Genomic DNA, 24,040 nt, shown 5'->3' with positions numbered 1-24,040 from the left:
AATGATATCAACTTTGTTTTAAGAAAAACACGTTATATTTGCGATGTCATGGAGAAGTACTACACTACCCACAATTCTAAGTGTAACAGCGACGTCTCTGATTGGTGGAGCTCGCTGTTACTATGGAAATGTGTACATCACCCGCGAATGGTTAGTGATGGTACGTGCTTGTATGCACTCATACATGTGGTCGTGGTCTGCTCCCGAATATCAAACCGGGCCAACATGGCGGCTCGTTTGGAAACTTTGTTCTATTACGAAAATAGTTCACCGAAATGTGTTTTTGAAAACATTTGAGGCGAAAAATAAGGCACACAGTTGCTGACTCAATTTTAGATAAACAATGGTTAGTTTTTATACGTTTTTCGGGAGTTTCCAGGGTCAACGAGTCGCCACTTTTAATGGTTTAAGGGATGAGTAGTTCCTTTTATCTCAAAATAGTTATGTACACAGTAGGGCTGTGTATTGGCAATACGATGCAATACGTATCATGATACAGGGGTTGCGATTCAATATATTGTGATGTATTGCGATACTGTAAGCAAAGCGATATATTGAGATTGTTTAAATCTAATTATAGGGAAGCTGTGATAGTATAAAGAACACTACACATATGCATAAAATCTGACTAAAAAGAAGTTTGCTTTTTTATTTAATCAGAACAGTGAGATCGGCATTTGCATTTATCACAGTCCCTGTTACATCCAACATCATAGCACTACAATGAGAGGGTGCATAGACTGAGATGGTGCATAGCTTTGCAAATGAAATAAAGTATTGACAGAGTTAATCTTTGCATGTAAACTATTAATTAAAATCCAATACAGGTTTTTTGAGTATACAGTATCAAAAAACATAATATTGCAATATTCAATATTTTCTTACACCCCTAGTTCACAATCTTGTACCTTTTACCATTTTCCAATGTTTGTTTTGCTCCGAATCAAATGTTTTATGATCAGGATTCATCTCGTCGCTGGTGGGGTTGGTTCCATGCTTAAAACTCTTTATATAAGAATTTTCTGAAATGTCAATGGAGTAAATGAATGGGATATTCACTTCCGTAACCAGAGCTGTTCAAAAAGTGGGTAGTCACTGTTGAGCTCTTTAGAGCTACATGAAAAGTTATGTAATATACAACCTTTAGGCTCATACATAACTAAAGATTCCCATATTGCACAACATGTCCTCCTTCTACTGCCCTATTTCTCTGTTCCTGCAGTGACTGCCTAACCAGCACTGAGGGGACACACAGTGATTCATCTTTGGGCTTTTACTGTGGAAGCCTTTAGTAATAACATGGAAAAATACACATACAATTGGCCTTGAAAGCAGGCTGAGCAACACTGAATATAGTGAGAGTCAAACACAAAATATGCTGAAATGATGGAGGTACAAACTTGACATGATTTATTGCCAAATAGACTCAAGTAATTGTTTCCACTGTTATTGAAACCAGCGACACATCACATTTCCCTCCTTCTCCACACACACACACAATCACACCCTCCCCCCTCTTGGACACTGCACCGGACGTGGTGTGGAATTTTTCCATCGTAGTGAACAGAGAGACGCAAAGAGAAAAGGCTCTGTCTTGGGCATAGTGGTAACCTGCAAGTCAGCATAAAGTTAGACAGAATGAACAGTTAGTGCCATCAGGAAGGAAAGACAAAATAGTGCCTGTGTTAAATACTGATCATCTCTGCTCTGTACTTACAGTCACTGTGTTGATAAGACCAGCGCAGGAGCAATCCAGCAATCGATTAACAAAGCACTGTGTGAGAGCAGATAGAAAGATTATTAAAAAATGTATTTCCTTTGGCTTTCTGGAAGCCAGTTAACAGCACGACAGTTTTCGTGTGCATGCAGTGTTTATGTCGGCTGAGAAGAACTACAGGATGGGGGAGGGAGCGTTTGTGTCTCTGGCTCTGCAATGCAGGGGCTGTGGGAGAATTATGAGCTGAGCTGCTAGTACGTCATGCGCGCACACATGCGCTTTCTACCTTTCTACGTAAATCAAATATAAGGTTCACACAGAATCTCCCTTCAATCAACTATCATATCTCTTGGTTTAATCTGCTTTTTTTTTTACCTATTTTCATTTCACTCCTTTAAAGGAACAGTGTGTAACATTTCTGGGTATCTATTAGCAGAGATGGAGGTAAATAAATAATAAATTGATAGTTATTTAAACTTAGTTAATAGTTGTTTTACTGTTAGCAAACATTAAACTTGTAATTGTATCATTAGTTTGTGCAATATGAAATAATTACTTTATAAATTGGAGACAAAAAAAATTACATTCTGATTACATTAGTATTTATTAGCAGTTTATTGTTGCACACATTTCGTATACTATATTAAGTATTTGTTAGTGATAACCACATGATTTGTAAACCTTTAAGAAATCGTTTGTAAAACATCTATAAAATTACATAGATAGATGGACCAGAAAACAATTAATAACCATTGACAAAGTATTAACTATCTAAATAATGTTTATAGATGCTGTACAAAGTATTTATTAACCATTATACAATATATACATTATAATTATCAGTTGCAACTTTATAATGGCCATCCAAATAATGTTCACAGATGGTTTACAAACCAATTATTAACTATTAACAAATTGTTATAAATATCTGGTTCATCTATCTCTGTAATGTTTATAGATGTTTTACAAGCAATTTCTTAAAGGTTTCCAATTAATTTCGTAATCATTAATAAATACTTATAGTATAGAATATAAAATGTTGTGTGCAACAATAAACTGTTGAAATAACAAATTATAGCATTACTAATAATAAGTAAACCTAAAGTGTGTATAATCACCTGAAATTAAGAATCGTGTTTTCGTTAGCTTAGAATGAGTCCTTCATATCAGAGTCCGCCATGTTGCTCCGCCATGTTTCTACAGTAGCCCAGAATGGAGAAACCAAACACTGGCTTTAGAGAGAGCCTTTAGCATTTTTACGTCACCTGAAAGCCACAGTAGTTTACCGACACACTTGTGAAACTGCGGTAACATGAGTTGCAAAGTGCAAAACCGTGGTACCGCCAGCCATCGTCTGACTTCCGTTGCTCTTTAAGTAGTGTTATTATGGACGGTTATTAAGGACAGTCTCTAAGCGAGGCGAATGGCGTTACTATGGTTTTGCACTCAGCGGCTCACGTTGCAATCTGCAACCACACCACTAAATGCCACCTAATCCTGTACTAACTCTAAGACTGTACCTTTTAATATAACATTGTCACACAAAACCTTTCAACTTCCTGTCTAACAAGTTTCATCCCTCTCTCCTCTCCCTCCTCACCCCTCACCCCTCATTCCCCCACTCTGTCTCTCTTCCCCCCAGAAGTGAGCGAGGCTACGGCCACCCTGGGACCCGGCACCATGGGCCTGAGCACCCGCTACAGCCCCCAGTTCACCCTGCAGCACGTGCCCGACTATCGCCAGAACGTCTACATCCCCGGTAGCACGGCCACCCTCACCTCCAACCCCCAGCAGCAGCAGCAGCAGCAGCAGCAGCAGCAACAGCAGCAGCAGCAGCAGCAGCAGCAGCAGCAGCAGCAGGCCACGGCCCAGCAGGCGGCCCAGCAGGCGCTGCCCCCGCCCCAGATTATGGCCCAGGCCGAGCCCCCCAAGGCTGCTCAGACCCCTGCCTCCAAGAAGAAGTCCACCAAGAAGGAGAAGAAGTAGATTTGGATGAAGAGAAGTGGAGGAATGATGAACCCGGCCTGATCTGATGAGACCCTCCATACCCCCCCATTAGGTATCTTACTGCTCTGCGTTCACTCATGTTAGCCACGGTCTAAATAATGACAGCAAATCACTTCTGACCACATGGACGTTGGATAGATGTCGATGGTTCTTTGAAAGTGTCTTGAATGTGCTGAAGGCTGGTGTTGGTGTTGATAACTTGTGCTGTGCTAAAGGTCTAGTGTTGCTCACATAATATTTGTCGGTAGATAATTTTGGCAGGGTATGGGGGGTTATTGTGATTTTTTTTTTTTCTTTTGGCAAAATCAAATGAACTTGGACAAAGAGATTCAGTGTAAGGAACCTTGCTGGGGTGACAAGGCTATACGCAGTGATGTATTCAGAGATGAAATGTTAATGTCTTTCATGTTGGATTTTTTGTGCTCTTTCCCTGAGGTGGAAAGTCAGCTATTGTAAAGTACGCTAGTTGCCATCCATTAGATTCCTATATAGGGTCAGCCTTGCAGGGTCTTAAAACATAAGTCCTGTGGATATAAGGCTGTTGTTCGACAGGTATTACAAACTCTTCTGCATGCTCTTTAAGGTTCAAACCACATATACTAGTTTAGAGTTGCAAACTATGCATTGCAAAAGCAAAGAGGAGGACATCCTGAATCTGTTTATCCTCCCTCCAATCGCAGGTCAATATAATGCACATGTAGCATTTACTTGACACAAAATGAAAATTACTTTTGTAATCATAGTTTAAAAAAAAATAGGATTTTAATCTCCTGATATTTTTATGACCTGAGCATGCACCCAGTGGAAGGGCTGGCAGAGGGTGGGGTGGCATGGTGTTGTGTCCTGGAGTCACGGGCCAGGCTGTCCATGCAGGTGGTATAGCAGCAGGGACTGGCTTCTTGTATAACACCTCCAGATGGGCACAGACATGTCCTGCTGGCCTGCACCCTCTGCCCTCCCCTCCTCACACCCAGCTTGTGTCCTCCCCTCACTCACTACCCCACGTTGAGAGCCAAACAAAGAGAAATGCACTGTTCGTATTCTGAGGATGAGATGATGTAGGGGTAGTAATCACTTCGGTCTTTAGGGAAATGCCTAGATGTGGTAAACTTAAGTGCTTAGGAGTCTCTAGACACTTTGCAGGCCTCTAGGGCCTCAACGGAGTATTACCCCTCACTATCCTGAAGTGTTGAAGAACTTCTTGATGTGACACAGTAACATGTTTTTTTTTCTTTGGGAGATAATGATTCGATAGCATAGAGGAATTGTTTGTATAAGATATGAAGTCTTTACTTTGCCATCCATCTGTCTGTCAGGCCTCTGGCCAGATACAACTGCATGAGAAAAGGCAGCTTGCAGGCTGGGTCAGGGGGAGTGGAGGGGGTGAGGTGAGGGGTCCACAGACTGAGGTGGCACCATTATATCAACCAGGGGGGTGTTAAACAACCTTGGCTCTACCCACTGAATGTACAGAGGAACCACTGTTGACCTGCCCACCCCTTAAACTTTCTCTAATGCACTGACCCAGGTAGCGGTCAACAGAGCCAAGCACAGCTGTCCCTGTTGGTGAGGAGATACCACTCGAGAGCCCTTTGAAATATCCCTCCGCCATTGAAATGAATGGGAAACCTTAGCCTCTCCACCACTCACCTCTCCCCTCCACTCCCTGGTCCTGTGAGGCTCTTCCCCACTGTAAATAAACACAAGTCCTGTCGATGGTATGAGCCAGTTGTTTGTATAGTAGGGACCACGTCCAACATTTTCAAAACAGAAGTCCCTCTCGACAAGGCGTGGCTTACTACTGGAATGTGTTGCATTTTGTTTTTCAAGAAAAATAAGAAAACCACAGTTTGAAAAAAAAAAAAAGAATCAATAACGAATAAAAATCTGAGATGTTCTTCAACAGTTTGTGTTGCAATGTAGTAACTAAGCACCATGGAAGCCAACTAACTCTTCAGTGTAAATAAATGAATTAAAGACAACTTTAGGTAAGTAAACAAAGTGACACACGTAGACTAGTTAACTTGTGATATGTGTTACGCATATTTTTGTGTTCATTTTCTCTCTACTATCTTTTATCACCCTGAAAAGAAACAAAACAAAAAAAAAAATATGGAAATGTTTCTATCCTTCTGTAACCTCTTAATGTTCTTTTGCGGTGATTTTATCTTGTGCATTTGTGAAAGAATGCCTCTCATTCTCTTTCTGTCCATATGAACAAATGATTATAAATATTATATATGTGTAAGTCCGTCCGCTGCTGAATTAATACTATTCTATTCTGCTGTATTATCTTTCTTATCAAATGCTTAGCCCCCACGCTATACCCCTGTGTTACTCTCTTATTTTTATGCTAATATTTATATTGCTGTTTTATTTTCTCTTGAACACTGACATTTCAAATAAAAAGATTCTGAAATCATTTAAAAATACTTGTGTGTGTTGTTTGTTTTATGCTTAAATGTATAATTGTCATACAGTTTGAGTGATTTAATCAATCATTCTAATCCTATTAACTCATGAGACTCACCTGTGAAATGCATGTAACATGTAGTGTGCTTTTTGTCTGTGTGACTCACGTTCAGCAGGATTGCAGCTCTCCTAATGTTTCCAAGGATGCTTTGCTCTATCCCCGGTCCATTTTAGCTGTTCTTTATGGCCGTGGCAGATAAAAAGTGAGTAGAAAGAAGACAAAATGAGGTCACATAATATTATTTCCAGTTAAATTCACATGGACTGGGCACCCTTTTTTAACTACTGTTCACTCGTCACATGATAAATGGGAGTAATTAATTGGGACACTTGTGGTGATGAAAACCTGGTAGTACAGATAAGACCTTAAAGACGCTTCTGTTTTGTCCTCAGAGTGGTGATTTATACAATAGATGTAACGTAAAATAGCACAACACCTGACCTTATATTGTGTGATGTCTACTCTTGTCTAAATATAGAGAATGGATGAATGGTAACGAGCCATTGAGAGAAGTATCAAAGTAAAAACATTCATACAGCTCATTCCTCCTAAACTCACTGTCTCCTCCTCCAGCTCATCTTACTAGAACCACATGTTCTTTAGCTTTCCTCTCTCAGATCCTGGGGCCATTACAGGGAACATGGCAGCCCGCTTTGTGCCTTTCACAAGGTCTTACACAATAACACAGTCCCTATAAATAGCCCATGGGACGTCACCAAGCAAAACAAAAGGAGCAGGCTTTAACTCACTGCTGCAGATGTTGGGGGGGATGGAAGGAGGGATGGAGATGATGCGAGTGTTCATGAATCAGCCGTGGCATCCATTCTAACGCTAATGCATTTTGTTCTAAGGGTTACTGCCTGAACATTGCACAAGACCAGAAGCTATGAGAGAATAACTTAAAAAGGATTTCATTCATTGAAAAGTCCCCATTTAGTAGTTTTCAAACACAAATATATATTTTATTAATCCTTCTTTAAGATTACATAAAACATTTTTAACGTGACAATCCAGTTAATTCACACAGCAGCGTTCCAACATCAAACACTGCAGACTCACTTACTCAAAATGGCCGGCACCCCTTCTCTCACTGTGTTATACGTGGTTGCCACGGCAACTGTCAGCCCCAGCCGCTCGCTGGATGCTTTTCTCTGTTCTCCACATCTTCATTACAAATCCATGCATTGGCCATTATTGGCTCAGCTCGGGGGCCTGGCTGAGCTGAATGACCTGCAGGAAGACAAACATATTCAGCCATTAGTCAAACCTGGCAACTCCGAGAGGGACATATGCAGGAAACATGGCAGAGCCGGGCGGAGATACATCATCCCACACACAGACACACAGCGGATGAGTCAGAGGTAATAACGCCATGTGGGTTTGTCCCACTTTGATTTACTGGAGATCTGCACAGTATGAGCTTCCATTTGAGATGGAAACAATCAAAGGAAATTGTACACATGGGTACCTTACGCATATATAAAGCTTTACAATAGCTTCAGAGTTACTCTGTCAGCTAATGTTTGTCATCCTGTGACTCACAGAGACTCCTGCTGTCCTCACTGTCCCCATGTGTCATCCATTTCCTGGAGGGGAGACCCAGCAGAATGGCGAGATTGTTCTTTTATTGCCCCCGTTACCGCCCCCCCTCCACCCTATCTCGCTTAATTAAGCACATTCCTTCTGATTATACACACAGAGATATGCACAATGGTGTGTGTGACACACACAGTCACACAACTTTCAAACCAGTGATGTGTAGCAGGGTTGACCAAAGAGGGGAAGCAGTAGCAGACTGGAACTTGACAATGGTCTGCCTGTGAGCGATAATAACATTAGTCAGACAGCCTGGATATGAGAGAGAATAGCAGGCATCATCACATCCTGAGTGTGACACATGTACACGTAAATAGGCACACTTATACACTGTGGTCAGTCAATGAGTCTGTGAAGAAGTCAGACTTTCAAACACACAAACAAACATGCTTAAAAGCAAATGTCTTGAATAGTCTCGTAATCAAATGTACTCTAATTTGTAGTATTGGAGCAGAAAGTGGAGCAAAGCTGCATTTCCTGGCCAGGCAGGACCAGCGAGAGGAAACAAGGATCTCATTTCAGGACAGCGAGGATCACATCTGATTCATGTAAGGAAAGAACAGGATGTGACGTAACAGGGCTGCTTGTGGCGGGGCAGGAAGTAAGTTTACGCGCCTCTTCTACTCTTTTTTTTCCCTCTCCCTCGAAAGGAAGGAACCCTCCCCCTCATCCTCCCCTTCTGACTTCCTCTCTTCTTCCTTCCCTGCCCCCCCCCCCCCCCCCCCCCCCCCCCCCCCCCCACCCCCCTCCTTCCTCCCATCCTGCAGCTGTCTCTGCAGTGTGTTGGGTCACCACATGTTGGAGGACAGAGCACTGCTCTGTGGATATGCACACTGGAAACACAGCAGGGATAAAGACCAGCTTAATCTGAACTTTGCCAGGGAGATGAAATGTATATTACAGCGCCACAGTCAAGTTAAGCAGGGCCTAAATCCAAATGACACACTTAGTGGAGATTACATCTGATAGTTTCAGAGACCCAGAAACAGACAGCAGTGAGTTAATGTTCTTCTCTTCAGCAGTGCAGAGACAGAAAAAGAGACTGGATTGATATTCCTTATAAAAAATGAACAGGGAGAGAATAGGAAAGGGATATTTCTCTCTGCTGGCACACTCAGCCAGCTCCAAAAATACACCCAGACTGTCCTGCACGACAACAAAACGAAACACACAGTAGCCTATTTAACATATTTCTTACATAATTTCCAAAAGGCCGGTTTTCCTGTGTTATTTCAGCAGAGAGGAATGTGCCCATCAGGCAGACTTAACAGGGAGTTCAGTGGTCTTTGGCTGATAGAAGAGGAGGAGGCCATTGAACAGGAGCATTGGAGCACTGGAGCCTGAACGTTGCTAAGGCTAACAGCACCCTGATTTAAAGAGACACAGTAATGTGCTGGCTGCTGGCTCGACTAAATCACAGCGATGGAGCTGTAGCAATGTGGAAGAACAACACAATGCTCCCTTTCAAAGCTGCAAACCCTTTTTCTCTTCATCTGAAAAGCCCCCTCTCTACTCTCTCCCTCTCTCTCCTCATCTCTGCCAAGAGCTCTCGCGCCTGTTTTCTCAGCTGGGAGGATGGAAATCAGACAGGGGGGAGATGGGGAGACAGGAATGAAGGGGGAAAGACAGACTGAGGGATAGTGGGAGTTGAATTTAGGGTGACAGAGAAAGCAGGGTTAATTGTTCTCGTTATGATTTTGCTGCAGTGAGGTTAGAAGATGAGAGGAAGAAGTGTCAAGTCATGGCTCAAGTGTGCAAAACAAATGATCTACTCACAGGTAATAGGCAGAAAACACAAAATGAAGAGCAAATTTTGGTTTCTGTTGACTCGCCAAGATAGAACAATGTGTGGGGGATCAAAAGCTTCCATCTGGTGCAATGTGGTTTGAGGGCATCTCCTACCCCCACCCTGCCTCCCCACTCCAACACTCACACATACTGTATATACACAAACTACACTCAACCATAACCCCAATCCCTCTTTACAAGCCGTATACCCCATAAGCACCCCCTCCCCCCTATACAGCGCTCACACACATGCAGCTACCACACCCCCAGCACAGACAGTGCAGAGTATCTAATCCGTTTCCTCCACCACTGTGGTTGTCATGGAAACGCAAAATTCCCCATCTGAGCGACTAGAGAAGGAATGGAGGGAGCAGGGAGCGGGGAGGAAAGCGGAGAATTGTTTATGTAAGGATGCAACAAAGAAGCTATAGAGGTGTGTGTTTGTGTGGCTACATGTTAGCACCAATGCATATGAGGATGCTGTGCTGCATGTATGAGATTCTGTACATGCCAAGATATTAGCTGGGGAAGTAAGTGTGTGTTCTCAGAAGTCGGACACGCTGTGAATGTGCAGCGCCTCAGACATGCAGACTCTGACACAGAGGCATGTCGACAACTCAGCGCCATGGTGACAGGTGTTGCCGCGGAAATGGTGCAGCTGCTGCATGGATATTTCAGGCTAATAAGCGTGCACCATCAAGCTCCTTTCCTCTCCGCTCTCTCCCCTTCCCACTCCTCTCCTTTCCCTGAACCAACACACCCCTGTCTGATACGGGAAGCTGGAATGCAAATTCTGAGGGGAGACCATCTTGAACATACAACTGCGTTTATACTATTATTACATATTCAGCTGGCTGTTTGATAAAAGGAACCAGATGCAGGGGTTGAGATAAGGAAGATTCTCAAAAAAAAAAAGATATTCATCATTTGAAAAATCTTCAGCCACTCTGACAAAATAACTGCCATCATGAAAAGAAAACTTACAATACACACTAAATGTAAGTCATATAATTCCAAAAACACAAACATTGTAGACTGTACAACCATCAGCGCTTTTAATCACCTTAAAATCTGATTTAATATCTCAAAGAAATCGTTCGACATTTTGGGAAATACCAACACATTCTCATCCCAACTCCTCATATACGGCAGTTTTGTCACTTGCCCCTTGGTGTCACTTTAGGTTTAGGCAACATAACCACTTAGGTTTAAGAAAAAATTACATGGTTGGGCTTAAAACTACGTTTGTAAAGTGAAAATTACAGCTGACTGTAACGTAGGAGTGAAACTACACACCCGGGACATGAACAGTGCTCTCCTGGATGAAAGCCTTGTCTTTGTTGGACCCATCCACCTAACCTCCCACCCGCCCATGTGTCTTTTCGCTCTTTAAACTACATCACCACAGCACTTTCTCTGAGCGTTTACTGTTGCAGCGGATGGGTTTACATTGCAGTTATTGGAAAGCCTGGTGCGTCTCATACTGGGGCTAAAGGGTGCCATGTGCGGCGGTATCACACGCCATGACAAAGCCTCGGTATTTGACACCCTGGGAATAAGAACAGGCTGGAAATACACTTATTTACTTTGTTGCCACGAGTTACATGAGAACGCCAATATCCCCAAAATGTCTGCTTAAGTATGAAGCGGGGGTCGGGAGGCAGACTGGAGGAAGAGGGAAACAGCTCTCAAGGTTCTGTCCAAATCCCCCTACCAGCACCTCTAAAGCTCACTAATGTTATACCTTCTTTGTTTAATCAGTACATAAACAGAAATGTAGTGGTTTTATAGGAAGTTACGTGCTGTAAGAATTTCTTGAAGGGCAGTAGTTGCGTGACAACCTTATATTGACAAGACTCCAGGAAGTCACTGTTTGCCAAGAAATAGTTACAGCATGTATCACCCATTAAAACCACAGCTTGTCTTTATTTAAATTTCTGTTTGTGTACAGATTAAACAAATGAGATATAATGTGTTACCTGAGTTTTAAACGTGCTGGTTGGCAGATTGCTTAACTATGGACAGAGCAGGCTAGCGGTTTCCCCCTGTTTCCAGTCTTTATGCTAAGCTAAGCTAATCACCTCCTGGATCAAGCTCCTTATAGGCTACTTCATGCACAAACATGAAAGTGGTATCAATCTTCTCTCAGCAAAAAGCAAATAAGCGTATTTCCCCAAAACTATTCTTCTAAGTATTCTCCAGCAGAGCACCACACCCTCCTGAACAAGTGAGAGGAGCACAGACAAAGGACAAATACAGAAATATCTCATGTGAAATAACCACTATTGTTCTACTTTTGGCAGAAACTATGTGCATGTAAGACCCCGCCACTCCAAGAGGAAATATTATGCAGATGTTAGGTAACAATAATCTGCCCAAAAAGATGAAAAAAAATACCAGCACACTGCTATCTCACTCTCATTCCTTTAATTGGTCTTGACAATGTGAGAAAGACCATTTGTGCAGTGGTCAAAACCTTTCTATGCCCACGTGGAGTTAAAGTAGAACTGGGAACGGGATAGCAATGTGCCAGTATTTCTTGCCCCATGTTCCTCATTATTATAAACTCCACAAATGTCTGGAATGAACAGATATATAACCACAATCAAGGCTGACATCAAAACTGAATCAAGCAATAATGGTTCCAGGAACAACCGGAGATTACATGAGAAAGTTGCATATTTGTGAAACATTAGGGAACAACAAACTGGGCCTAAACACATCTGAATTCAAAAACGGGGGCCATGGGAATATTTTAAGAGCCATATCTCACATTCTGGCAGTGGTCTGGATTACAGCAGTGTTGTTGGGATATAAGGAACTCCAGTGCAGGCCAGGACCTATGGGTCAGGTGTTAAACCCATCAGCAGTGGAGAGCACTAACAAAGCTGGGAATTTACTCTTGGACCGTGGGAAATACTCAAATACAAGACATATCAGAGGTTTAAACTGATCATTATAACAAATAAAGAAGGAAAGATACACATTCCTACTACATGAGGCCCGTTCTAGCATCTATTATATAAACTAAGAGTGCAAGAAAATCCATAGGAAGCCTCATGACACAGAGCGGTAAGCTGGTGAGGATACAAACACATGAGCCATATTTGTTCTAGTTTCTGTACTTTTTGACGCAGTGCAGTCAGACTGTGCACAATTAAACTTCCCAAGTCAATTCACAGTCTCATTTGGAAATCTGCATGAATCATGACTAGCTTGTTTGCATGAGTGTGAATGTGTATCAACAGCAGGCAGGAAACAACCCTCAGAGAGGATTAATTAGAAAATACTGCAGGACGTTTTGAGAAATGAGGAGGAAAAAAGGAGGAGGGAAGAAAGAGGAAAAACAAGCTCCAGTGCCCTAATTTACTGCTCTCATGCACGTCACCGGCCCTCCCTCCCATCTTTCTCTTTGTTCTCCGCCTCCCATCATCTGCTCTCACATAAAACTCATTTATGTGGTCACGCTCCTTTCATTTCTTCCATTCTTTTCTATTATTGTCCCTACATCCATTTCCTCATCTCGCTTTTGCTAACCCAGATCGCCAGACACTCTCTGCTGTCCTAGATAAAATGGAGGTCTGTCAGTCTGTCTTTGCTACCCCGCCTTTCCTCCATCCATCCATCCATCCATCCATCCCTTCCCTGCCTTCCCTCTTCTCCCCCTTTAGTGACCTCTCTGTATTTTCCACCTGAGGTGGCGGTGGAGGTTCACAGAGCAGTTTGTGTCACTCGTCTGTCCGTGTCCATAAAGCTCAAATATTCATGTGCCCGCTCCGCACCGAGCAACAACAGATGATGTCGGCCGAGCAACAGACTCCCAGTTTCCATGGCAACCTCTACCATCCGTCCCCCACTTTCCTCCCCTCCTCTCTCTGACTCAGTTGGTGGTGGAGAGGGATGGTGGTGGCAGTGATTACCTCCCTGGTAACATGTAGCAACAGGGGGGAGACATGTTAGCATCACAGGGAGAAGATCACTAGGAGGTGATAGAGAATGACATGAAGAGGGGGAGGAAACAGGAAAAAGTACAAATAATAAATGTTGGTTAGAGATAAGCAGAAGACAAAAGGAAAACGAGAGAGAGGTTTGGTGATTTTGGGAAAGAGAGACAAAAAACACCTCTCAACAGGGGAGGACACCAAGATGTCTCCCCGTCTGCCTGCCCTCCCTGCCCTCCCTGCCAGCTCTGGTCTCTCCTGGTCTCCTCCTCTGTCGCCTCTTTGTCCTTTCTCTGCCCCTCCCCACATAAAGAAGCAGCCCGGCACAGGGACTGTAAGCTGCTTACTATAATACAGCTCCACAATGCCTCTTAATACTCCTCTTTTACCCCCCACCCACTCAGCCTGTCTGCAAAATGGATTGTAATGCAGTGCACTGCCCCTGTCCCCATGTACTTCTTTACAGTGGCTGCTTCTGGGATGTAGCTTTTCCGAACGGGAAGTCGCAGCACTTTACCCTTCCTTTCTGCAGGAACTATGGCTCTGGAATAGATTTTAATGCAGCACTTGACCCCTCTGTCCTTTACGCTATCAGTATAGAGCGGTGACTCATGCAGCGTGCACGGTCCAGCTGTAACTGTCCACCAATCTCACTTCAGACGTTGTTTACAGGCCTGATCTTTTCTTCTCATCGCCTCTGCTGCAATCCCTATTTTATGCCTGACTGAGTAACATCCATTGTGTTATTGCCCTCTGTTTAAAATGCACTGTCTCTTCAGCTGCAGCTATAGCACGTTCACATACATGTGCTTCCTTTGTCTATGTAGGTCATCTACCTCTGCTCTGTCTTTGTCTTTGTTTTTATCTTTCCTCTGGTAATGCCACCTCAGCCTCCATTTTAAGGTAAAACAGAGGAGGAGAGAACCATTAAAGCTTGAACACAAAATATGTTAAGCCCAGCATGTTGTGAGAAAGAGCAAGCAGTAGGGAATAGACGGGGAAAGAAAGAAGGGAAAGCATAGAGGGGGGGGTCGTTGAAAAAAATAAGAAATATGACGGGGGAAAGATGAGAGACAAGAGAGAGAGGAAACAAAGCGAGTTAGAGCAGACAGAGAGGTGAGGAAAGCAGACGAGACAGACAGGCAGGGAGGAAAAGGAAAATCAAGGAAAGCCGGGTATGGGTGCTGATTTTTGCCAGCAGGAGGTGCGTGTAACCATGGTTACCAGGCAAAGGAGTGATGTCATCGCCTCTAATAGGCATGGTGGGGGTATTTTTGAGGGTTGGCAGTGCGAGTCTGTTCCTCACCCTCAGCAGTTTATTATCGCACATCAGGAGAAAAATGGCGATTATCCTGCAAATGAGTTTGTGTATTTGGAAATTTTGAGTTTACAGATAATAAAAGATGTGCACTGGCTCAGAACCAGACACTCCCAGTGTGTGCCAACTTCATCATTACTTTGCAGTTTCTCCCCTAAACCCCTTTTCTGATCCTTTGTTCCGAGTTTGTTTCTTATCCCTCACATATAGAATAAGCCAGAACATCTGCTCTAATATAGGCCTGCAACTGTGAATTATTGTCATTATCAATCGCTTGATTTTTTTTTTGATTTTTCGATTTTGTCTATAAAATTTTAGCAAATAATGAAAAATTCCCATCACAATTCCACAGAAAGAAAGTCTTTAAATAGCTTGTTTTGTCTGACCAACTTATTGAAAAATATAAAAGAGCAAAGCCGCAAATCTGAGAGACGGGAACCTGAAAATGTTTGCCATTTTTGCAAGATAGATGACAATTAATCTATTATTAAAATTGTTGTCATTGTTCTCCGTGGATTAATCAACTACTAAAGAAGGAGTAAGTGTGTGTCCGTTAGGGCTGCACGATTTTGAAAAAATATCTAATTGTGATTATTTTGACTGATATTGCAATTGCGATACGATTTGCGATATTAGAGGGAATGATATTTTTTACATCGTTAATCTCATTTTCATTGAAAAACATATTCAAACATATATTACCAAACAAAGATGTTTTCTTAAGTCTGTAGAATATGATGTGCAGGCTATAGGACATCTCTGCAGCACGACAAATAATTCATTTAAAATGGTATTTTGACATTTACCTTTAACAAATAAAGTGATTTCCTCCGTATCCTGCGATTTGAAAATTTTGATTAATTGTGCAGCCCTAGTGTCCATGTTGGTTTTCATGTAGGTCACAAAGGTCAACATGACAAATGTGAACATATGCACTCATAATAATCAGCAAGAATTTAGAGACTGTCACTAAAGAAGGCACTTGAAGAGAATCACTACTCAGATTCCTCAAAATTAAACTTGTCTACATTTTTAGGTTTTTGACCAAAAGCAATTTGGGAGGTTTAAATATCTGTATCTGTTCAAATCTTCTCTATTCAACCTCTAAATGTCACTGTTTAGGCTTGTTATCTTCACCCCACATTCACCCTCTTGAGACGGGGTTATACGTTATGTAGGACACATACGCACACACACACACAAACGTAGACATGCTTGCAAGACATGCATGCATGCACGCACAACCTCATACACACACACATATAGACCACACCCAGATATTTATTGCCCCCAGAGGAAATCAGACTGCTGCAGGCTCAGTTAATGTGGGTCAATTGACTGACAACTGCTCTACCTCCATCAATGTGTACAGACAGATAGAGGGCACGAGGGAGGAGCAGACACACTTAAAGACACACACAAGAAAAAAGAAACTCAATTTCTATCCCTCCTTCCACAATGACATGAAATTGTAACCACTGATAACAAACTGAACCTAAAAACAACATGCACCACGAGAGTGTGTGTGCACATTGACACATTAACATACAGTAAACACAAAGGGCTGATCTCATCAAAGGGGTCAGGGGCTCAGACCCTTGTGATTAGAGCCTGACTACTCAAGACAGACACAGACGCCTCAAGGGTTCCACGTGGATACCAGCGTCACTTTTAAGTCCTCACATCAGTGGTATCAGTCATCGTCTACTGCACCACCACAGTTTGTGCCAGTTTTTGACTCATCAATAGACTTTATTTATCTGTCCATCTGAGAAAGGCCCTAGAGAACATGTGGTTTATCCCAACACAACAAAGCTCTTAAAGGAGAAGCCGGGACACAATCATTACTTTCTTCTTTTAAGAACCACAAACATTCAGTATCAGCCACAGAACAGCACAAACCACTCCAGGATCACTTATGTGAAGGGTCTTTTTTTACTTCCATTTCAGTCACTGTTGCTAAATACAGCCAATGGTGGAATGTAACTAAGTACATTTACTTAAGTACTGTACTTAAAGGGACTGTATGTAAGTTTTTTTAATCGTTTTTTATTGCCAATGTGTGAACAGGTCGTAGACTTTTAATGTGAAAAATCCGGGCCTTTTTTTCCTGGAAAATCCAAGAGATGTGATGTCATGCGCGCTTGTGAGTGCCTTTATTTTCAGCTCCGCTACAGGGTATAACAGTGTGCAACCATAGCTAACGTTCGGTTAGAAATGGAGTCGACTACGAAGTGCGAGCTCGAACACGAGCAACCGGACTCTGACTGTTTCTGACTTAACTTTAACAACAACAGCAATTTCTGATTATTCAATAGAGTTCCTTTAAGTACAATTTTGTTGTACTTGTACTTTACTTCGTATTTCAATTTTATGCTACCTTATACTTCTACTCCACTACATCTCAGAGGCAAATACTGTACTTCTTACTTCACTACATACAGTAATACATATTTTAAAGCTTTAGTTATTTAGTTTATTCATATTTTGTATCAATATATACAGTATAAGCCACCCAGCACAGCAGTATACTATATAAAGTCTTTAAAATTAGCTCCACCTTTACCAGCTGCAACATTACAGTGATGTACACATAAATGCATCAATAATTATAAGGAAATAACATATTATATAGGCCTATATGATTCTGAAATGGGCCATTCTTCATAATAAATACTTTTACTTTTAGTAATTTAAGTATATTTTGATGCTACTAGGCTATTTTATACTTTTACTTGAATGCAGGACTTATAACAGAGTATTTTTACACTGTAGTATTACTACTTTTACTCAAGTAAAAGATCTGAATAATTCTTCCACCACTGAATTCAGTAAAAAGTTGGAGACAGAAAGTGTGACTGCATGTATTGGCTTGCAATCCTGCACACTTATGTTACAATGTACTGACACACAAAGACACCCTACGTCAGTCAGCTTTGGTCACATAAACACCTTGTCATGACCATCAACAACATTAGGGAACCGTGGCACGTACAGGACTACACTCAAGTGTAAGATTACAACACTAAAGACGGCTCTATAGGTTGTCAAACTGTCACTATAAACTGTCAGGTTTGTTGTGTCCACACTGTCTTACTGCTACGGAGTCCAACACCTCCACAAGAGCATTTGCCAACAAACAAGGTGCTTCTTCCTTAGTATTTATTTAATATACATGTGAGGAGAGAGAGAGAGCGAGAGCGAGAGCGAGAGAGAGAGAGAGAGAGAGAGAGAGAGAGAGAGAGAGGAGACCACTATGTTCATGCATGTGGTTGTGTGACCCCTTGGTGCTTATTGATATTCTGTTTGCATCATCAGCCTTCAGCACAGCCTGCAGAGCAGACAGACCCTCCTCTCTCTAAATCACTCTCATATTTAGGGGAGAAATCCATCCCCCGAGAGAGACGATGAGCTGCGAGGGTGGTGGCAGGATTCATTTGTGTTGAAGTGGTTCAAGGATTGTGGGGTTCATGGTGAATTTGGGCAGAGGGAGATCAGCATGCCTTAAGCAAAAAATTGGCGACATAAACAGGTCTGTTGGTGGATAAATACATGTTGGATCTGATGTTTCTCACAGTTTTATCATGCTTGTTTACCGCAGAAGAAAAAGCTAGCTTGCATGATTATGTGAAGAAGCAAAGGGAGGCAAGAAAAGGTGAGGAGGTCGAGGCTGAAAAAGAGAACAGGCCTAACTTCTTCAGCCTCTGCTGATGATAATACATGAACCCTTTTCAAACTTTTAAACACTTCCTCCAAAAGCCACACAGAGGCCTGTTTCAGATAATGCACAATTCTCTTTACAAAAGCCCCATCTGCTCTTTAAAGGGATTTAATGCTTAGGTTGTCTCTCTATGTTGGGCGTCTTTAGATCTGACACACACACACACACACACACACAACACACTGGCCGTCACAGAAGTTCATGCTGATATGCAGGACATGCTGACTGTTTTCTCGGTAGACACACATCACATTGTTTTAGTGCGAGACATGCTTCACTTCCAGATGAACAAACGCACAAACGAGACGGAAACGGATGACAAATAAGCCGAAAAATATGATGACAGGCAGATGTGGGACGGACAGATAATCAGAAACAAAGGAATGGAGGGAGCCAGGAAGAAGAGAGCATAGAGGAAGCGGGAGACGGGATAAATGAACATATAAGGAGAAACAGAATCATATATTGAAGCAACTCTACAGAAAGGATTGTATAATGGAGACAGAGAGCCAGACAGACTGACACAGATTTCTGCATGAGACGGGCAGACAGTGTTTTTATCTCTGCTCCCTGGTGCCTCAGGGCGATTCGGTCAGCGCGGTGATGATGGAGATGTCACTCAGCGGTGTGATGGCACAGCCAATCGGTTGACATTCACTGGCCCATGTTAATTGTCTGCTAATTGTGTGTCACATGAAGAGTGTTATACAAGCAGCCGAGTAATTTGATCAAGGGGATATTATTAAGATATGATGGCCGATGCAGGGAGAGACACATTCACACACTAAGAAGCAGGCGTGCAAATTCATGCCCTCACTTGCAGGCAAATAAAAAAAAAATAATGCAAATAAGCACACAAACACAAATTCAGCACATATTCAAATATATATGCAGTCATACACGTACTACCATTCAAAAACAGTTAAAGCTGTTTTTTTCTTTTTTTTGCATTCTTCAGGAGTCACTCAAACCCTGTTTCTCTGGAGTTTAAATGCCACAGTAGTGTGTATTTCTCTCCTGAAGCGGCAGGGAAGTTGAGAAATGGCCAATCCAAACAAATGAAGTGAGGCTTTAATCCACAGTTCTCAGAAATGGAGACTGGGAGAAGCTGTGGAGAGTACAGCCAAGTTAAAGACAAATGAAACACATTTATTTCAGAGCCCTGGCAATGTGGGTGCTAATGGCAGCCAGAGAAATGCACACACACACACACACACACACACACACACAGACACACAAAAACAACTTCTGAGTCCGAGGAAAAGAAAAGAAAGAGAGTCCGATGTAAGGGATGAGGAAATAGCAGGGGGAGAGGAAACATACAGAATATAAAAGATAATATGCTGTGTGCATATAAATCAATTGTTTTTCTAGTCGCCACAGAGGTCACATCTCCTCTTCCACATCTACCACTCCCTCCCGCCCTCCCTCCTCCAGGAGGCAGAGGGGTGGCAGATATGCTCCAAGGTTCACTTTGCTACCTGGAGACCGACAGCCTCCCCCAGCCAACCAATCAGACGCTGTGAAAAACAGACTCCTGCTCTGCCATTGGCCAGCAGCTCCCGGGAACTCATTCCATTATCAATGGCTGTGTCATTGTGTCGTCTGGCAGTGCTGAAGCCAATTATACTGCCCCCTTTCTTTGTTCAGACGTCTTTTCTCCAGCAGACCCCCTTCACGCATATAAGGGCATACACACACACACACACACACACGCAGACACACACGCATACAAATCTCCCCCGACTCCTCAGAATGTCACAACAAGAGACTGAGGGAGTCTGGGAATCAGGAGGACCTGAAACTCATAGTAATGAGACATCATTATAGATAAATCACCCCTTATATCTTTGACCTGACCTTAAACAGAATAAACCTTAATACTAATAGCAGTATTTCAAACAGTTCACTTAAACTCAACCAAAACCTAAATATTATTTCTTTCTCGCAAACCTTAACCCTTGGCATAATTCTTCTTCAGGTGATATCTATGCAACCCTGCGTCCTACACAAATTGTGTTCATAGCAAATTTTGTGCAACTGCAACATTTAGCAATAAGCATGTTTTGTTTATATAGCGCAGTGAAAAGTAAGAGTGTGAGACACTTTGCCTTCAACACCTGTTGCCTGCTTCCTGTTTCACACTTGTAGTCAGTACTGACATTGTTATTATTTAATCACATTTGTCTGCCTGACCTTTACCACTTATTATTTCTGTGACTTTTACAAACAATTTAGCCTTGTTTAAGTACAGCAGGATGACACAACATAGCCATAATAAGAGTGTGAGTGAAGGACCTTTAATGGACAGCTGTTGACGAACAGTCAATGACCAAGAAGACATCCCTTTCAGACACTGACATGAACTCTTGTGTACACTTCTGTGCAATAGAACATCAAAGTAAAGACAAAATGTGAGTTTGCTTTCGGTCTTCTTACAGCTCCCTGTGGTTAACAGGATGTGCTCACATGTTTACACAGCCACATGAGGTGTGTAAACACAGTCACAAGCATGAGTGTAACAACTCATTCAGACACACCCACATAAGAACACATCTACAGGCTACTCAGGGATGCAAATGTGTCGAAAAAACAAACTCAACAAAGAAACAACAAGACACACACATATAGAAACAGCCAGGTAGTCTGCTCTCAGCCACTCCCACAGTGCTGTTGGTGTGAACAAAGTCCTACTATACTATGACTTTTTTCAACATACTATACTATGATTTTTTTTGACATACAATACTATGACTTTGTTTGGCAAACTGTACTATGACTTTTTTTTCGACATACTATACTATGACTTATTTATTTTTTCGACATACTATACTATAACTTTTTTATTTTTTCTACATATAATAGAATAACTTTAAAAAAAATGTTCGATGTACCATCCTATGACATTTATTTATTTCGACATACTATACCATGACTTTTTGTTGTTTTTTCTTCATATTATACTATTACCTTTTTTCGACATACTATACTATGATTTTTTTTCTTCATATTATACTATGACTTTTTTTAGAAATACTATGCTATGACTTTTATTTTTTCAACATAATATAGTATGATTTTTCTTTATTTTTTCAACATACTATACTGATTTTTTTTTGACATACTATAGTATGACATTTAAAAAAAAATTTCAACATACTCTGACTTTTTTTCTTCATACTATACTATAACTTTTTTTTATTTTTCCGACATACTATACAATGACATTTTTTTTTTTTGGGATATACTAAACTATGACTTTTTTTCGCCATACTACACTATAACGTTTTTATTTTTTCTTCATATTATACTATGACTTTTTCTTTTTTTTCGACATGCTATACGATCCTTATGTGGCACAGTCTGTTTACAGGTCTAACTTCTAATGACAAAGTCAAATATACGAAGAGAACAGTTCCATGTGCGTGTGGCATTGGTGGCTTGGTTGCTAAGTTCCCGGTTCTGGCTGCGGCAGAGCAGGGTCCGATCCCCACCCTCACATCGATGCCCGGTGCCCGACAGTGGAGTGATACGAGCGTCTCCTCCCAGGGTTTACCAGAGATACAAGTGGGGAGTTATGCAACAGAAATTGGAAATTTGGTTTTACTGCTACTGCTACTATGCTGGGATGCATCGTCAGTGATGTTGTATGTGTTCAGGGAATTTGAGTTGTTGTCCAAGATCCACTCTTAGTGGCTGTGGACAGTCGGCATTGTGGTAGGGCTTCCCTCCAGCTTTTCTTCCTGGGGTGGTGTTCCTGTGGTTGACTGAATGGCTGTGGTTTCCGCAACTGCCTTGAGCACCTGGTCATGGAGCCAGCAGTAACGTCCATCGGCCAAAGTTGAAGGGATCCTCTACCAGCTATAGAGGTGAATATATTAGAAAAAGAAATAAAGGGTTAGGGTTATACATTATATAGGATAGGGTTAGGGTTAGGGTTATACATTATATAGGATAGGGTTAGGGTTATACATTATATAGGATAGGGTTAGGGTTATACATTATATAGGATAGGGTTAGGGTTAGGGTTATACATTATATAGGATAGGGTTAGGATTAGGGTTATAGTCATAGAAAAAAGTCAAAGTATAGTATGTCGAAAAAATTAACAAAAGTCACAGTATAGCATGTTCAGAAAAAGGCATAATATAGTATGTCGAAAAAGTAAGAAAAACAAGTCATAGTATACTATGTCGAAAAAAAATCATAGTATAGTATGTTGAAAAAATAAAAAAATTTCATAATATAGTGTCAGAAAGAAAAATTAATTAAATAGTATGTCGAAAAATAAAAAAAAGTCATAATATAATGTCAGAAAGAAAAATTAATTAAATAGTATGTCGAAAAATAAAAAAAAGTCATAGTATAGTATGTCGAAATAATGAAAAAAGGGATATTATAGTTTGTCGAAAAAAAGTCATAGTATAGTATGACTGATCTAGTTTCATATGATACCAATATATAGGATAAGCCTCTGAAAGACAGAGCTAACACGTGGGTTTCAGAGCGTTTGGAATAAAGCCCTCCATGCTCACACTGAGGTACATTATCAATAAACAGAGGGCCTCGTTCAGCTTTCCCTGCAGAGTTTCATTGCCCAATAAACAGCTTTCTTGACTCTGACAGTGGGTGAAGTTTATCATCTTCACTTATGTAGACTGACCTGTGCACAGGACATGATTGATGCTTTTCTTTTTCCGATGTAAATAAAAAGCAGATGCAAACGTTTCAGTCTGAACAAGTTGCATGCAGTCAGAGAGAACATCAGAAAGATTTAGGAGATGTGGAAGGAAAGATGTTCAAAGAAATAAATCAACTCACCTCACAGAAGAAGGCTGAGGCCAGGGAAACTTCTCCAGCTATTTCGGGCGTGCATCTGCGAATATGACACAGCAGGGTATTCCCACAACAGGCCTCTACTGGCTTGGCATGGAGGAGATTAGCACAATTTCACTGTACCCGAGTAAAATTACAATAAAGATCATCAAGATAATAAGTTATGACTGAGGAGGCTGAAAAGAGGAGCTGTCAACACATGTGACAACACATGCGCAGTAAAATCTGGTCGTCAGCTTCAGTTACACTGCGCATGTGTCATACCCCCAAACCTCCAGACCTGTGTCCTAGCCTCTTTCAACAGGCCTTGTGAGTGGGTGCTCTGTTAAATTCACATCTAAAATAGGTTAGCAGCACTCTGGCCTCATTTAAAAATTGTATTTCTTAGGCTGACTGAAGGTTTGTTTGCTGAAACAAGCATCAACCTAAGAAATAAAAAGGTGAAATTAGTCTTTTTGTGTGTTTTTGGGAGTTTTGCTACACCCTAATTTAGATGTTAGTGATTGCATTTGTAGAGACGGAGATACTGGAAATAAACATTAGTAACAGAAGGGTGGTAACAGAAATAGAGAGGGGTCACAAATGATGAAAATCAGCATAAGGCTTCAACTGCCCTCCTTCTCTCTCCCTCTCACACACAGCT

The 24,040-nt window shown here is 41.6% G+C and overlaps 1 protein-coding gene and 1 long non-coding RNA gene across 37 annotated transcripts in view; one reads left to right on the top strand and one right to left on the bottom strand.

Annotated features, from left to right (window-relative positions):
- The window catches only part of LOC141775468 (protocadherin gamma-C5-like), a 227,851-nt gene extending 221,697 nt beyond the window's left edge, over positions 1-6,154 (top strand). For 30 of the 36 annotated variants that reach the window (XM_074648893.1, XM_074648879.1, XM_074648891.1 and 27 more), the window contains one exon: positions 3,360-6,154. In XM_074648893.1, coding sequence (XP_074504994.1) covers positions 3,360-3,703 — 344 coding nt within the window. In that variant the 3' untranslated portion in view covers positions 3,704-6,154. The remainder of the gene's footprint in view (positions 1-3,359) is intronic. The other 6 variants (XM_074648875.1, XM_074648883.1, XM_074648858.1 and 3 more) reach the window with 1 other exon arrangement.
- LOC141775494 (uncharacterized) lies at positions 1,388-23,616 on the bottom strand. Its single transcript, XR_012595611.1, has 5 exons — positions 23,383-23,616; positions 22,266-22,422; positions 7,261-7,427; positions 6,304-6,375; positions 1,388-1,611 (listed from the first exon to the last, which is right to left on the bottom strand). It is a non-coding gene; the product is annotated as an uncharacterized LOC141775494 (long non-coding RNA).
- Between the last annotated feature and the right edge of the window lie 424 nt (positions 23,617-24,040).

The sequence above is a fragment of the Sebastes fasciatus genome, chromosome 10, assembly GCF_043250625.1.
Source record: "Sebastes fasciatus isolate fSebFas1 chromosome 10, fSebFas1.pri, whole genome shotgun sequence".
NCBI lineage: Eukaryota > Metazoa > Chordata > Actinopteri > Perciformes > Sebastidae > Sebastes > Sebastes fasciatus.
Note: the sequence above shows the minus strand (reverse complement) of the source record. Positions and strands in the feature narration are given on the sequence as shown.